This window comes from Trachypithecus francoisi, unplaced genomic scaffold, assembly GCF_009764315.1.
Source record: "Trachypithecus francoisi isolate TF-2019V2 unplaced genomic scaffold, Tfra_2.0 Contig00734, whole genome shotgun sequence".
NCBI classification, from domain to species: domain Eukaryota; kingdom Metazoa; phylum Chordata; class Mammalia; order Primates; family Cercopithecidae; genus Trachypithecus; species Trachypithecus francoisi.
This window is the reverse complement of record NW_022680859.1, coordinates 46,776-64,440: the sequence shown is the minus strand read 5'-3', so window position 1 is coordinate 64,440 and position 17,665 is coordinate 46,776. Positions and strand designations below refer to the sequence as shown.

Here is a 17,665-nt window from a genome sequence, read left to right as displayed (position 1 = left end):
ATATACATATATAGATAGATAGGTCTATATAGAAAACCATCTATATCTAGATAGAGATAGCTATCACTAGATATCTCCACCTATCTAGATACATTATTTATCTGTCTAATCCTCTATAAAACTATCTTAAAACCATCCTAATTTAAAAATCAAGATTCATCTTAATTTAAAAATCTTAATTTAAAAGTTAAGAACCATCTTTATTTTGTGGTTCATATATACCATGGAATAGTAGGCAGCCATGAAAAAGAGTGAGATCAAGTCCTTTGCAGGAACACAGATGGAGCTGGATGGAGGCCTTCATCCTTAGCAAACTAATGCAGGAACAGAAAACCAAATACTTCATGTTCTCATTTACAAGTGGGAGCTAAATTGTGAGAACACATGAACACATAGAGGGAAACAGACCCTGGGGCCTCTGGGAGGGTGGAGGGTGGGAGGAAGCAGAAGATCAGGAAAAGCAATTAATACTAGGCTTAATTAATGGGTACTGAGTGGTGAAATAATCTGCACAACAAAACCCTGTGACACTAGTTTACTTATATAACAAACCTACACAAGTGCCATTGACCTGAAAATAAGTTAAAAAATTATAAAAAATATGTAAATAAAAATCTTTAACCACCACAAGATGGCTTATCCCAAGAATCATCTTAATTTAAAAATCTTCACATCTTAAGAACCTACACGGGAGGCTGAGGCAGGAGAATCGCTTGAACCTGGCAGGCGGGGGTTGCAGTGAAGCGAGATGGTGCCATTGCACTCCAGCCCAGGAGACAGTGTGAGACTCTGTCTCAAAAAAAAAAAAGGAAGCAACTTTGCTGCTTAAATTGAGTGTAATACCCATTTTTATTTAATGTGGTGAATGAAAAATTTGGTTTTCATTTACCACCCTACAATTGAATTTTTAATTCCTCCACATATTCTATTTGCCTTTCTCAACTATTATTTTATAGATAAAAGGACTTACAGAAAGCAAACATATAACTCAATATTCGAATAAAAGTGCTTGAAATAATTTATATTGAGCACTTTATCCTTCTTTCTTAAAAATCTTAAGCTATACACATTACATAGCCAGGCACTGATGAGAATCTAGTACTAGATAACCTTTTCAAAGGCACGGATAGAATGCTTTCCAGGTATGGATTGTTTCCATGCTCCCCTTCCATACATTTTAAAGCCATTGCATAAAAAATATGGAATTTTGTAGAGAGGAGTGAGTTTATATCCTTTAATATTTTCTCACTTTAGAAATGTAGTCTTGGAATGATATAAACTCTGTAAACAGACTATCATGCTACATTTACAGAGAATTATATCAAGGTGTCTATTTTTAAGACAAGAATACAAATTGTGTTTTTTCTAATAATAGAAATGGATAAGCAGAATTCTGGCTTCTAATAATGAGAACATACTCTCCCTTAGTTTGAAATAAGTTAGATAATTTAACTTTCTCATGTTATCTTGAAGTTAATACATCGTTCGTATTGAATGTATCAGTGCACTACTTGAAGGGGTACATTTGGCACCATCCCTTTTATCCTCCACATAAAATGATTCAGTGTTTTAATACACCTCTTTCCATATCCTGCAGTTTTGCATAGCAGAAGAAGCATGCACTTTGAGGAAAATATACCTTTTAATTTTTTGTATTTTAAATATTATGGGTACAAAATATTTGTATATAATTATGGAGTACAAGTGATGTTTCAGTACCTCCTTTTTGATCCCAGATCTTCCCTGAATTTTTTGTCCAATTTGTATTGCATTATTTGTGTTTGAAAAGGAGTCATGATGTTCAGTATATACTATTATAAAATAACTGCTTCAAAGGATGTAAAGTATCTGATACTTACTATGTCCAAACATGATTTTTAAGCAAATGTTCCTAACAATACGTAAATAATAACATGGAATAAAATAAATTCATATAACTTTATGATAATAATTTTACCTAAATTAAAGAGTGTTATGTGCAAACAGATGGTATATGACACTTGGCATTTAATAATGCAATTAAGTCCAATTGAATATATTGTTTGATTTATTTCCACAATCTTTAATACATGTATTGTAGATCCAAACATCAAAAACCATAAGTAGCCTATATAATGCCTTTTTTATTCTCTGTAATGTTTTTAATGTAAATATATAAAAGAGCATCTTAAATTATTTAAATAAGTCAATTATTTTATATGTGGATTTAGTATTAGAACATATATTTTCTTTTGCACGATAAACTTTTTTAAGTATCAGAAATTATATAATTATATAGTGACTTTTGTTCACAAAGTAAGTTAGTTGTACATACCCACAAGGTACTCGAAAAATATTTTTGTCAACATTGAATGCATTTTTCTCTTATGGACTCTTAAAAATGTTAACAAGCCAACACGTGAATGTAATGAAGTATTTTTTAATCATCTTTTCTAGTGTTGATAATGAGTTGATTATATAGTCATTAGAGTGACAATTCAACAAATATTTTCTGTGGCATAACAAATGTCATTAACTTGCTAGTCTGTCATGCTGTTGCAAAGCTAAAACCACATTCATTAGTGTTTTTCGTTGTTGCTGTAGTGGTGGTTTGTTTGTTTTGTTACATGAAGTGGCCCACTTCTTGTATTAAATTATTTATTCTTTCTGAGAATGTTCTATCAGAATGTAATAAAACCTTTAAAAAATGATTTAAAAATGTATTCCCATAGGTGGGAACCGAACAGTGAGAACATTTGGACACAGGGTGGGGAACATCACACACCAGGGCCTGTCATGGGGTTGGGGGAGAGGGGAGGGATAGCATTAGGAGAAATACCTAATGTAAATGACGAGTTAATGGGTGCAGCAAACCAAGTCAGCACATGTATACCTACGTAACAAACCTGCATGTTGTGCACATGTACCCTAGAACTTAAAAGTATAATAAAAAATATATATATATTTCTACTGAACACAGGGTCTGTATATTAGATGACCTAGGACTGGTAGGGGACTCTAATCCAGGGGATTGTTGATAAACTCAGACAACTTCTATAATGTTTACATCGTTACTCTTAAAGTCATGTCATTGATTGTCTCAATATTGGAAAATAACATGTCAATATTCAGTGTATCAATAAACTGGAGGAAAAAATGGGCCAATATCCCATTCAATTAAAGACATTAAAAAGAATGTGTATGTATTACTTCTGCTCACATCTTAAATGTTCATCATGTTGTCACCAAGCCAGATAGAACCATATACTGGGGAATGTAATGTTTATCTGAGAAACCAAATGTCTAAATACAAATTTTAGTAGTATGAAGTAAGAGGAAATAAATATGGGGAATTTTCTAGTCTTCTCTATTACATATAAGTTGCAAGATTTGGCTACTTTAAAAACTATTAATATTTACTAATTTTTCATCAATTCAAATATATTGTGGAGAGCAATTTAATCAAATTAGATAACAGTCCTAAATATAAAATTTAACTGTACATCTTCCAGAAGCCAAAAAATGAGAAATTATCTGTGGCTTTTGGCTAGACAAAGATTGCTTAGATGTGGCCCAAAACAACCTAGAGAACAAACAGATAAAACAATTATAACAACAATAAATATGACTTCATAAAAACAAAAAATTCTATATTTCTACCCTATATGCCTCAAACTAGGAATACACATTTCCAAATTATATCTGATAAAGAATGTGTATCTAAAATATGTAAACTCAATTATAAGGAAAATTGCAGACCAATAATAAACAATAAGGAAAAGAATATATTTGAACACATACTTTGCCAGAGGAAATTCAGAGACAGCAGGCAATAACATCAAAAGATGTTCAATATCTTTAGCCATTGGAGAAATACAAATTAAATGAGATGCCATTCCACACCTACTAGAATAAGTACAATTAAAAATACTCATCATCATGTGTGTGGGTGATGATTTAGAACAACTGTAACTCAAATACCGATGATAGGAAAGTAAAATGATACAGTCATTCTGGAAAAAAAAAATGGACTATTTCTTACAAAGTTAAATAGACACCCACTATTTTACCTACTTATTCTACTGTTGCTCTTTAAGCAGAAAACATTATGGCACATACACATACAAGAATGTGTTTACACGTGTCCATGGCAAACTTATTTATAACAACACTAAACTGTAGACAACCCCAAGTTTATCAGTGGGTGAATAAATAAACCAAACACGGTATACTCATAACGCAAGATATAACTTCACACAGAAACACACACACACACACACACACACACATTCACACACACACGCACGCACAAAACCGTATTTTCAACAGTGATGGAACAATTGAACATCCACATCCAAAAAAAGAATATAGACACTGTGCTTACACAATATACAAGAATGGATAATAGATTTAAATATAGAAATGTGAGGCTATAGAAGAATGTTATAGGCTGAATTTTATAAAAATTAAAACTTTTGCTGTAAGAAAGACATAGTTAATATTTAAAAAAACAAGCCAAGACTGGGAGACAATATTTACAAAACATGTATCCAGTAAAGAGCTGGTATGAGCACTCCACAGAACTCTTAAAACTCAAAAAGAAAAAAATAAAGATAACTAATCCAGTTAAAAAATGGGCAAATGTGAACAGACATTTGACCGAGGAAAATATATTGATGGCAAATAAGCAAATGAATATGCTCAACATCATATGTTATTAAAGAATTGCTCATTTGAATGAGATACCACTGCATGCCTACTAAATGGCTAAAATCCAAAACACTGACAACACTAAATTGTGTTGAAGATAAAGAGCAAGGGAAACTCTCATTTATTGCTTGTGGGAATGCAAAATGGCACAGCCACGTTAGAAGATAGCTTTGCAGTTTCTTACAAAGTTAAATGTAGTCTTACCACATGGACCAGTAACTTCATTCCTATCCAAATGAGTCAAAAATATTTCTACACAAAAATGTCACATGACTCCTTAGGAGTCATGTGTCAAGTAGCCAAATCTTGCAATTTATATGTAATAGAGAAGACTAGAAAATCCCCCGTATTTATTTCCTCTTACTTCATACTACTAAAACTTCTCTCATAACAAAACTTGGTAGGTACCAGATGCCCGCAACAGGTGAGTAATGGTTCAATAAACTGGCATATCTATAAAATGGGATATTCAGTGATAAAAAATAAGCTATCAAGCCATACAAAACATGCAAGAGCCTAGCATGCATATAACTTAGTGAAAGAAACTAATCTGAAGAGGCTGTACACTGTGTAATTCCAATGATATAACATTCTTAAAAAGGGAAAAACTGTAAAAAGATCAGAATTTCCAGGAGTCTCCAAGGGAAGGGATGAATAAAACAGGCACAGAAATGTTTAAGAAAGTAAAATTATTCTTATAATATTGTAGTAGTGGATACATGACATGTGCATTTGTCCAGACGCATGAAATGTATAATGTCAAGAGTGAACCCAAAACTAATGTATGAACTTTCATTTATAATAGTATGTCAATATTGATGCATCAGTTATAACAAATGTACCACACTAATGCAAGATATTAATCATAAAGAATATGGAAGGTAGAAGACAGTGTATGGAAATTCTCTCTGCTTTGTTAGTTTTTACTACAAACCTAAAATCTATTAATTAAAAAAAGAAAGAACTGTTGTTACCCGTATCAGCACAGGCAAAAGAGTAGTTATGTTGCCCTCCCCTCCCCTCCTGTGTGGCACCTGCACGGCCCATCTTCATTTCTGCAAAATCATTGTGCTTTCCAGCTCTCGTTAGTCTTTTTCTCATTCTCAGTGGTCTCCTCATTCTGTATTTTAAAGTGGATTTCAAACGTTTATATCTTGTTCTGAAGTGGAATTTTATTGGGTTAAAATCGGGGTTATTTTAAAATGTTAGAAAAACTAGCATTCTTGTAGCACTGGAACTGAGCTTTTTCTAGTTAGGTGTTCAGGTTATCAGGTTATATACTCCCTGAACTTTGGAAAAGTTTAATGGAGATGGGGGTCCATTTCAAGCTTTGTTGTAAGGATTTTCCTTGCTTCTTTTTTTTTTTTGAGACGGAGTCTCGCTCTGTTTCCCTGGCAGGAGTGCAATGGCGCGATCTCTGCTTACTGCAAGCTCCACCTCCCGGGTTCACGCCATTCTTCTGCCTCAGCCTCCTGAGTAACTGAGACTACAGGTGCTCGCCACCACATTTGGATAATATTTTTGTATTTTTAGTAGAGATGAGGTTACACCTTGTTAACCAGGATGGTCTCGATCTCCTGACCTTGTGATCCGCCCACCTCGGCCTCCCAAAGTGCTGGGATTGCAGTTGTGAACCACTGTGCCCGGCCTCTTCTCTGCTTTTTGAGGCATTAAGAAAGGTTCTCAGGAAATGTGTCTAAGATAATTTTGAGAAACTGCATGAAACCAGTGTCTCTCCAAGATCTTTGTGCTTTCCTCACGTGCCCTTTCTTGATGGTCTTGACAGGACGAGGTGGAGCCCACCCATGAGCTGGTCCAGACTTTCATCTCCACTCACTCCACCAAGATGGCTTCAAGTCGAGTGATGCTATTTTCTGGTTCCAAGCCACTTGGGTCAGAGAATATAGATAATCACAGGTAAGTCTGCTTTTTTTCCTATTTTTAATTAAAAGATATATTATGGAAGATTTTATCACCCGTAATTCTGCCATCATAACACATTTTGTTGGGATTCATTCTATTTTTTGTTTTTCTTTGTGTGTGCATGTGTCTCTGAGGGCTCTTCACTTATCTGACATTATGAGGGAGTCTTTTCTTGAAATAAAATACAGGATGCACTTTTCAACAGACCCCAAATATTCCTCAAATACCACGCCATCTTCCATTGGTTGCTTTTTTGTTTTTTTAGGAGACCTGAGGCCACTTGGCTTTCTTTTGGTGGCCGAAACACTAGAGCAGAGTCAGGGAGTTGGTGGCTGTCCAGAAGCCACATGCCTTCTCTCTGAAAGTTTTATTTAGGTTATGTTGTATTATCTCATGGGTAGGTTTACACTGATATGGGGCTTATGTGAATTATTTTTCAGCCTGGGTTAAGAATTTGTATACTTTTATACATAGTGGATGTTTGCAAAACATTGGTTTTGTTGTACTGATTTATGACTCCCAGTAAAATTTATCTGAAAAATTTGAGATAATCTAGTATATAGTTTGTTACAATGTGCATAAACTATCTACCACAGTGACTGACATAATGAGTGTTATTAGCTACTTTCATTTTTGCATATCCTTCTAGTCATCCTTATCTACAAGCCTACCCTCTTCTAATATAGTTACATTTAAAATATGTAATTTTATTTCTATATTCTCAGCATTTCCTTTTTCTATACAGTCTTTACAGTCTTTATGTAGTCACATTTTGTTATTATTGGTGTATTTTTTTTTTTTTTTTTTTTTTGAGAGAAGGTCTTTGTCTCCCAGGTTGGAGTGCAGTGGCGTGGTCTTGGCTTATTGCAGCCTGGAACTCCCAGGCTCAAGTGATCCTCCCACTTCAACCCTGCAAGCAGCTGGGACTACAGGAGTGCACCACCACTCTGACTGATTTTTTTCTTTTTTTCTAGAGATTAGTTCTATGTTGCCCAGGCTGGTCTCGAACTCCTGGGCTCAAGCTATTCTCCCACGTTGGCCTCCCAAAGTCCTGGGATTACAAGTGTGAGCCACTGTGTCTGGCCTATTATTGCTGTCTTCAAACTTGGCCATCTCTTATGGTATGATTTTTCATTTTTTCTAATTTAGGTTTTCATACTTTTATATATCATGCTATGTTAAATATCTCTGTATAGTTTTCTTTCATCCAGTGATTTTAGCCTCCTTATGATCTTCTCTATCATTTATGGCACTGGTGACTTAAATTGAATGTTCTTTCTGTGTCATTCCTCCTACGTTTGTTACTTGGCATTTTTAACAAAGAGCTTTCACTTCTCCTCTTTATTTCGGTATCACTGCTGACTAGTGCACTTGCGTTTTATTCTATGGTTTATTTTCCATCACTGTCATTGTTCTTTCTGATGCCTGTGCTGTCCCAGATTTGGCCATGGGAGCCTTCAGCCTGTATCCTGTGTCCTGTCAACTGTCTCTGTTAGTCTTTAGCATTTCTTACTTTCTGACAGAACAAGAGGATCCAGGCTCATGTTGCCCTCTTCCTGCCTTGGGCCTGGACTCAGCCATTTCTCTTAAGGATCATGTGTTTTTAGCTTAGAAATTAATCAGCTTTCCAAAGGATCTACAAAACACTAACTTCCCTGTTGAGCAATTGTTTTCTAAAATTAGATTTTTTAAAAAAGGGTTATTCCTTTATTCTCGCTGTAAGTTCTTTTGAAGTGTGGTGTTAGGGAACCATGCCTGAGTTTGCTTATTAACTCCTCCAGTGTTGATCAGATCATTTTTTCCCTGCGCTATGTCATCTTAAACATGTTAAACAATTCCTTGACATTTTTCTATTTCTTTGTATTTTCATTGACTATATTGCCATTTCTAGATTAGCTGGTTAATGTACAAATCGAATTATTTTGCATTTCCTTGGTAATACAGGCTGTTGATGCTAAAGGAGGAAAAACAAATGGACTTGAAAACTGATCAGATGCATCGGAAAGCCATTTTTGGAGATGATTCTATGCTAACATCCTCTCTCCTTTCTTGATCTCTTAATTTTTTTTTCTTACCCAAGTATATACAGGTTGATTTTGTCTTTCTAGAAGATCCAAGATCTTTGGTTTAGAGATATATTCTCTTACTGTTAACTGGTATTAGAATAGCCTTTTCTGTATTTTATTTCAATACATTTTGAGAGTAGAAATGATTATATTTTCTTTTAACTTGTGAAGTAGAGCATGGCATACAAATGTTGTATTCACAGTATTTCAAAAAATTACCTTCTTACTGTACAAGTTGTATTTGGCATATAAAGTCTATCCAGCTTTGTTTTAGATGCAGTGTGATTATTACATGTTGATAAGGTATGAATTGGAGGTGGGATCCAAAATTACTGTACTTATTGTAATTTTTAAGCTAATTGTAGGTTTGGTGGTGAATATTTTGCTTCTGCAAAATGCAAACAGCATTTCATCAGAAGTTGTTTTATGGTCTTTCAGACATTTTGTTTTATATCTTTGGTGCTTTTTGCCCATGAAGTATCTCTTTTGTGTGTTTGTGCGTGTGTGTATTGATCTGCCTGTAAATTTCACAGCGCTCATTGTCAGGGATCAGCAGAATCAGGCCTAGGCAGAGAGCTGAGCAGTACTCTAGTACGTCTGTGTGTCCTGGTTGCCACGTTATCTCTGTTGTATATTTATAGATTGGAGAACTCTCTGACCTGTAACAAAGGTTGGATAGGACAGAGACAATTGGGAGAGGAATCCTCTGTTCTATTGTTCCCTGTGCCCCACTCCGAAATACGCTCTGAAATCTGTATTTAAATATTAAATTTGTATGGTTAATGTATTCTTTTTTAATGTCAAAAAATTAAATGATTGGTCAGCCCACTTAATATTTACAATGCAGGACTGACTTTGCATATTCTCTGTCTTGTATTTTTGCTTTATTTAAGCTAAGCTAGCCTTCAACGTTGGAAGCTGAATTGACAGTTGAAAAATAATGACATGTATACAAGGTGTGTTTGGAGGATTGCGGATGCAGGGGCACTGTACTGCTAAAGGAGTGTTGGAAGCTCACTGCAGAGGATGATAAAAGCAGACTGATGTGTATTACCTGCTGAAATGTAAGCTGGAGGCACAGGTGAAGATTACTAAACCTAATGAGCAGTTTGGCAGATAAGACAGGCTGTCAGGCCATGGCAGTTCAGCAGTGGGCGTGCTGCCTGTGAACCAAGTCATCTGTTCCAGAGGCCTACACTTAAATACCACAAGTAAAATCTTCCTTGTCACTGATACTTGGTAACACAATGAAACAGATACTGTCTTTCAGATTTCCGGTTGAATTACCAGCCATTAACATCTGGTTGTAATTTTGGGTTGGATTTGGGTTGTAAAATTATTTTTAGTTTTGCCTGTTCACATTTCATCCATAAAGCACAAACAAGATATATTTTCCCACATAAGAATGTAAGCAGTATAAGACTTAAAACACACTAATGAAATATGCATGGTTACATCCTTCAATAAACTAAAACTTGCATCTGTGATCTTTATTATGCAACACTCTGAAGTAACATTACAGTCTTTTCAGTGTGCTGTGTCATTTATATCCCTTACTTTATCCTAGGAATCCTGTATTGCCATTGAGCATATGAAAACTGAGACATGTGCATAACTTCTCCCAGTTGAGCCCATCAGTGGGGAGGAGCTATGTACCGGGGACATTTGCAAAGATTTTCATGAGTCTGTTGGATATAACAGCTTCTTAAGGAAACCTCACAGTTTACCTTCCCTGTTTTTTTTACCATTTGTAAACTAAGGCTCACTGATGCAAAATACAACACATTCTGTGCTGTGGCATAACTGCAGCTTAGGTTTTCATATTCAAGACAAGCACAAGTATAGCTGGAAAGGTATGAACACTTATTATGCCTCAGGATTCCTCTGTTGGTTTAGCTGGGGCATTTCCAAACAGCTGACTTGGGGCTAAAGCATCTTTCTATCTGGCATCAGTATTTCTAAGTTGCCTTTAAGCTTAATAAACGGTTGGTTTTTAGATTTCATTCCTTCAATGTGGAACACTGCAATTAAAAAAAATCACAGATATGTAGCGTATATAGTATTGTATATGTATATGTAATATAGTATTTTACACTAAGTAATAGTGACTGGCAGTCCATTGGTTGAAGAAGTATTATTTTTCAGATATTCCGCTCTGTGTCATCAGCTGTAGACACTGACCTGGTATTTATCTGGAAGGGCTGTCAGGGGTTCACAGTGCTGCCTGTGGGTTATCTCCAGACCCTTTACAGATGGCACTTTAGGACAGGGTGAGTCACAGGTTGCACTAGAAGTTGCCTTTGAAATTAGACCTGAGGGGGCGGGGCTGGAGGCTCGGGTGCCGCCTCCTCTGCAAAGCCAGGGCCAGAGTCTTAAAACCGAGGGCCCGCAGGGGTCCCCGCGGCCGCCGCGATGCAGAAATACGAGAAACTGGAAAAGATTGGGGAAGGCACCTACGGAACAGTGTTGAAGGCCAAAAACCGGGAGACTGATGAGATCGTGGCTCTGAAACGGGTGAGGCTGGATGACGATGATGAGGGTGTGCCGAGTTCTGCCCTCCGGGAGATCTGCCTACTCAAGGAGCTGAAGCACAAGAACATCCTCAGGCTTCATGATGTCCTGCACAGCGACAAGAAGCTGACTTTGGTTTTTGAATTCTGTGACCAGGACCTGAAGAAGTATTTTGACAGTTGCAATGGTGACCTTGATCCTGAGATTGTAAAGTCATTCCTCTTCCAGCTACTGAAAGGCGTGGGATTCTGTCATAGCCACAATGTGCGACACAGGGACCTGAAGTCCCAGAGCCTGCTAATAAACAGGAATGGGGAGCTGAAATTGGCTGATTTCGGCCTGGCTCGAGCCTTTGGGATCCCTGTCCGCTGTTACTCAGCTGAGGTGGTCACACTGTGGTACCGCCCACTGGATGTCCTCTTTGGGGCCAAGCTGTACTCCACATCCATCGACATCTGGTCAGCCGGCTGCATCTTTGCAGAGCTGGCCAATGCTGGGCGGCCTCTTTTTCCTGGTAATGATGTTGATGACCAGTTGAAGAGGATCTTCCAGCTGCTGGGGACGCCCACCGAGGAGCAGTGGCCCTCTATGACCAAGCTGCCAGACTATAAGCCCTACCCGATGTACCCGGCCACAACATCCCTGGTGAACGTCGTGCCCAAACTTAATGCCATGGGGAGGGACCTGCTGCAGAACCTTCTGAAGTGTAACCCTGTCCAGCGTATCTCAGCAGAAGAGGCCCTGCAGCACCCCTACTTCTCCGACTTCTGTCCGCCCTAGGCCCCAGGATCCCCGGCCTCCAGGCTGGGGCCTGGCCTATTTAAGCCCCCTCTTGGGAGGGGCAAGATGGTGGGGGGTGCCCCGTGCACTGTGCTCCAGCTGTGCTGGGCCCAGCTGGGGTGGGGTGCCTGAGCCTAAGTTTCTCACTCCCTTTGTGGACTTTATTTAATTTCATAAATTGGCTCCTTTCCCACACACACACACACACACACACAAAAGAAATTAGACCTGAACTATGTGGAACTGGAACACTTGTACACAAAGCTCTCTACCATCCAACTCCTGCTGAAGTCTTAGGGAAGAACAGTTTTCCAGATTCGTTCTTTCCACACACAAGATTTCCCCACTGCCCAATTACTCTCACCTTTTTTTTTTTTTTCCCTTGACTTTTATATTTTACTGGACTCTGGAGTCTTACCTTGTACTATCACCTTTGCATGGGAGTGTACCTTATTTCACCAGTTATACTATCTGTTTATCAAAAGCAGAAGTAGTTACTTACACCTGAAAATTTGTACCGAGAATATAGCTGTGAATATGTTACGAAAGTATACTTAAAGTAAGAAATCAAAGGAAGTATATTTAAATCAAAGCACGAAATCCCATTTCCAAATGGCAATAAAGCGTGTGTTACATAGAGAGAATCAGTGCAGGAAAGTGTTTTAGTAGCCCAGATTCAATTGTACACTGGTGAATAAGCAAGAGTTCTTTTTCATTTTCATCTTGCAATTAACCAGGTATTTGGGTTCTTTTTCTATTCACATATGTCAGATAGAGACATGCGTGTTGTAAATTATTTTGTCAGAATGAAAGCCTGGCAGATTAAATGCTTTCTTCTCTTCTTGCTGGACTTGATATCAATCTCTTCTTCATTTCTTGATAATATGTTTGGTTATTTATGTTTTCATTGCTGTTAGTATCAGAGATGGCTTTGGATTCCCAGTTCTGCGTGCTCCTGTCTGGCTCCTGAACCCAGCTGGAGAGGTGAGTCAGTCCCAACTGGTGAAGTACTGAGAAGAAGCTACACAAAAGGCAGCAAGGTGTTAATAAGTGTACCTCTGACATTTTAACCACCTCTGACTTTTCCATCTAATGGACAAGTAGTAGTCTCTGTCAGAGCTTCATTTTAAAGAAAAAAAAGAAACTTTGAAGTTATCAACTGTTTATTAATTTATGCTGTTGTGTTTACTCAACTCATTTTATTGACTTGTAAATTAGTAATTTGTGACCTATTATTTATGAATTCATTGCCTACATGTCAGCAAACAAATTTTCTTCTCAATAAAGAATCTGGTGGCTGGGCACAATGGTTCATACTTGTAATCTCAGCATGTTGGGAGAGCAAGTCAGGAGGATTCCTTGAGGCCAGGAGTTCAAGACCAGCCTGGGCAACATAGCAAGATTTCATCTCTACCAAAAAATGAAAACATTGGCTGGGCATGGTGGCTCATTCCTGTAGTTCAGGCTATTCAGGAGCCTGAGGTAGGAGGATCACTTGAACCCAGGAGTTTGAGGCTGCAGTGAGCTGTGATCCTAAAACTGCTCTCCAGCCCGAGTGACACACCAAGACACCATCTCTTCAAAAAAGGAATCTAGGGGCATCAGTGTGTGCATGCAGCATGGCTTGTGAATGCGGAAGTGCATGTGTGCATAGTTGGGCTCAAGAATGTGTTGATGATTACACCTTCTCAGAATGAAGATAATGTGAGGTGGAGTCTTGCTCTGTTGCCAGGCTGGAGTACAGTGGCACTATCTTGGTTCACTGCAACCTCTGCCTCCCGAGTTCAAGCGATTCTCCTGCCTCAGCCTCCCGAGTAGCTGGAACTACAGGCACATGCCACCACACCTGGCTAATTTTTAATATTTTAGTAGAGATGGCGTTTACCATGTTGGCCAGGATGGTCTCGATCCCCTGACCTCGTGATCCGCCTGCCTCTACCTCCCAAAGTGCTGGGATTACAGGTGTGAGCCACTGTGCCTGGCCTGAAGGTCACTTTTAGAAAGATCTCTCCACATCTTAGATTTGAGTCTTCCTTTAAATATTTTTCTCATTGACATTGGAAAGCACCTGACCATATATAAAATGAAGAATTTTCATAACTCCAAAAAGGATAATTATGACATCATCTATTATTTCTGTCTCTTGTTTCATAAATCTAAACCATCAACCTGCTTATTTTTGTATACTGTCACACTGTGTATTCCCTGCATTGAATGCCTTTCTATTGATATTCTCTGTAAAAATTATGGGAATTTTTCTGCACCCTACATTTTCTGTTATGGGGATTAAATATCCACTATCCATGTTTTTCCAAGTTTCACAGCAGCAACGGTAAATACCGCCCTCCCAGCAGCCTGTTTGTCCTGCTATTGTGTTTCTGTCACATTACACAAAGCCTCTTTGTCTTTGTAGTCGTACCCTACTAAGTTTTTAAAAAATTATGTAATATGTGTATATGCAAATACCTATATGTATGTGTGTGCACATACAGCTGATATCTAGTGAGATTATGCAGGCATGAACTACAGAATTAGCTTGTAATTTTAAGAAAATAAATTATTTTGTAAAGATAAATCTCATGTTTAAGAAGGGGAATTACAATGGAATCATTTAGGGATGCCTCAGCCTAAACATAATATGGAAAAAGCCATAACCAAAAGTCATGTTAGGTACTGCTAGGTTACTCAACCTATCATCACATTTAACTAAAATGTCAATTTGAACCATGATCAGTCTAGTTTGGTTAATATATTATTTAAATCAACTTGTGAAGTCTTCATTTTAAATGTAGAATTTGTGTTAATGAACCGGAGAATAACATTCTGTTGCTTGGAAGACGTGTTAAAGCCTAAAGATTTATGACGTTGTAAAAGAAGAAAACCAGCTGGTGATCAGTTGGCATTAGTACATAAGGATGTACTCATATTTGGTAATAGCCATTTTTTTCTAACTAGAGTAAGAGAGTTGGGAACGGGAAGCAGAAACGAGGACACGGATGTATAAAAAATCATAGAACAAAACTGCATTGAGTTCTGAGTATGGGTCTGTGATCCGTGGTTCAGTCTGAGAGGTTCATGTGTCCCTTATGAGAAGGGACAGGAAAGCCAGGAGGACAGGAGTGTGTTTGGGCCTGTGCCTGTGCTTCCACCACAGAAGTCAGCAGCTCTACCTTTCTTTTTTCTCCTCTTTATCTAATAATTGTCTCCTCTTCAAATTTGGGAAATGAGCTTAATCAAAAGTTTGTTGTGTTATTGTTTGTTTGTTTTTGAAATGTGGCCTCAGTGTGTTGCCCAGGCTGGTCTTAAACTCCTGGGCTCAAGTGATCCTCCCTCTCAGCCTCCTGAGTAGCTGGGACTACAGGCGTGCACCACCACACCCAGCTAAGTTAATGCTAACGTATAGTTTATCTGCTTCAGTTTTGAAGAGCAGGATATATGTAGTTCTGTGTGTATGTGTGGGTAGTGCATGTGTATATGTATATATATATACACACACACACACACACATATATACACACCAAGACACCATCTCTTCAAAAAAAGAATCTAGGGGCATCAGTGTGTGCACGCAGCATGGCTTGTGAATGCGGAAGTGCACGTGTGCATAGTTGTGCTCAAGAATGTGTTGATGATTATACCTTCTCAGAATGAAGGTAATGTGATGTGGAGTCTTGCTCTGTCGCCAGGCTGGAGTACAGTGGCACTATCTTGGTTCACTGCAACCTCTGCCTCCCGAGTTGAAGCAATTCTCCTGCCTCAGCCTCCCGCGTAGCTGGGACTACAGGCACATGCCACCACACCTGGCTAATATATATTTGTGTATGTGTATATATATATTTATTTATTACTAGTCCATTGCTGCTACAACAAACTACCACCATGTGAGGGCATAAAACAAATTTATTACACTCCTGTATGTCAGAGTCTGATGTGGATCTCCCTGGGCTAAAATCTAGGTGGTGGAAAGGCTACCTTCATCTCTAGAGGCTCTAGGGGATCTTTTTTCTGGCCTTTTCCACATTCTGGAGTCTGCCTGCGTTTTTTAGCTTTGGGCTCTTCTCCACTCTCACCATTAGCAACCTTGCATCCCATAGGCCCTTCTTCTATGGCCACATGTCTCTGTGGCTCTTTCCTTCCCCCTTCCTTCCACTGTTAAGGACTCATGTGCTTACTTAGTCCTGAATGGAGACGCCATTGTCATCCACATGAGCCCACTGTCCTAATCCATACAGGCTGCTACAAGGAAATGCACTAGACCGGGCAGCTTATAAACAACAGAACTTTGTTTCTCACAGTCCTGGAGGTTGAGAAGTGCAAGATCAAGGTGCCGGCAGTTGTAGTGTCTGGAGAAGGTCTGCTTTCTCATGGAGGCTTCCTTCTTGCTGTGTCTTCACATGATGAGAGGAACAAACAAGCTCCGTTGTGCTTTTAATAAGGGTGCTAATCCCAGTCATGAGGGCAGAGTCTCCCGTCAAGCTTAACCTCCTAATACCATCACCTTGAGGGTTAGGATTTTAACACAGGAACATTGACGGAACACAACACTCCTCCTGTCAAGGTTAATCATGTATGATGTACCGTTTTCATATAAGGTTCTAGGAATCTGTGGACATCGTTGAAGGGCCATTATTTTGCTGACCACGTTATACATATATTTTAATATTCTAGACTAGTGTGAAAACAATGGCAGTTCCATTGCTTTATATATGTGTATGTGTATATATATGTATGTATATATATAATATATATATTATCTAATGCTATAATTAAGAAAAACCTTGTAGACACAAATACACCCTTTTTTCAAAAAAAAAAAAAACTTTTTTTGCTATTTTACTTCATACTGCCAACTCCTTTTTCCTGAAACTGCTTCAACCCTGGGATTCTATTTTGGTATTAGTTTGATTTTATTGAAATATTCATGAATGAACATTGACTTGTATATGGATTTGAAAGTCACAGTAATGTTCCCATGAATTCATCTGTGAGTAATATTTTATAGACAAAATGTCTGCACCAGGATCAGGACAAGGGGAAGATGTATAATTCCCTTGTTCTAAGGTACTGCCGTTCATTGTCATTATTTTAAAATACGAGGGTTGACTGATGTTAAAACACAAAAAGGGGCCGGGAGTAATGACTCCCGCCTGTAATCCCAACACTTTGGGAGGCCAAGGCAGGCAGATCACCTGAGGTCAGGAGTTTGAGACCAGCCTGACCAACATGGTGAAACCCCATCTCTCTTAAAAATACAAAATTAACCAGGCATGGTGGCACATGACTGTAATCCCAGTTACTCAGGAGGCTGAGGCAGGAGAATAACTTGAGCCCAGGAGGTGGAGGTTGGGATGAGCCAAGATTGCGCCATTGCACTCCAGCCTGGGCAACAAGAACGAAACTCCATCTCAAAAAAAAAAAAAAAAAAGAGTGTTTCGCAAGGTTGAAGCATAAAGGGTTAATAGAATCATTTATCAGTTTTATTTCTGTACATCTGCAAGACACAATCTGAATATGAAATTAGAAAAACAAAAATTCGTTGGGCAATAAGAGCAAAACTTCGTTTCAAAAATAAAAAACAAAAAAAGAATAGTAATCTACAGTGTCACTTCCCGTCCAAGCTTGACTTCTACCTTTACTTTCTGATATGGTTTGGCCATGTCCCCACCCAAATCTCAGCATGAATTATAATCCCCATA

The 17,665-nt window shown here is 38.2% G+C and overlaps 1 protein-coding gene and 1 long non-coding RNA gene across 3 annotated transcripts; both read left to right on the top strand.

The window, feature by feature from the left end:
* Nucleotides 1–6,423: 6,423 nt before the first annotated feature.
* On the top strand, nucleotides 6,424–13,100 carry LOC117088203. 2 transcript variants are annotated; one of them, XR_004439066.1, is made up of 3 exons: nucleotides 6,424–6,606; nucleotides 9,572–9,742; nucleotides 12,887–13,100. It is a non-coding gene; the product is annotated as an uncharacterized LOC117088203 (long non-coding RNA). The 2 variants fall into 2 exon arrangements; XR_004439069.1 differs by lacking the exon at nucleotides 6,424–6,606 and adding an exon at nucleotides 7,665–7,733.
* LOC117088198 (cyclin-dependent-like kinase 5) lies at nucleotides 10,113–12,164 on the top strand. The gene has a single exon (XM_033219315.1). It carries the CDS (start codon nucleotides 11,091–11,093, stop codon nucleotides 11,967–11,969), a length of 879 nt encoding a protein of 292 aa, XP_033075206.1. The 5' UTR covers nucleotides 10,113–11,090; the 3' UTR covers nucleotides 11,970–12,164.
* Nucleotides 13,101–17,665: the final 4,565 nt, after the last annotated feature.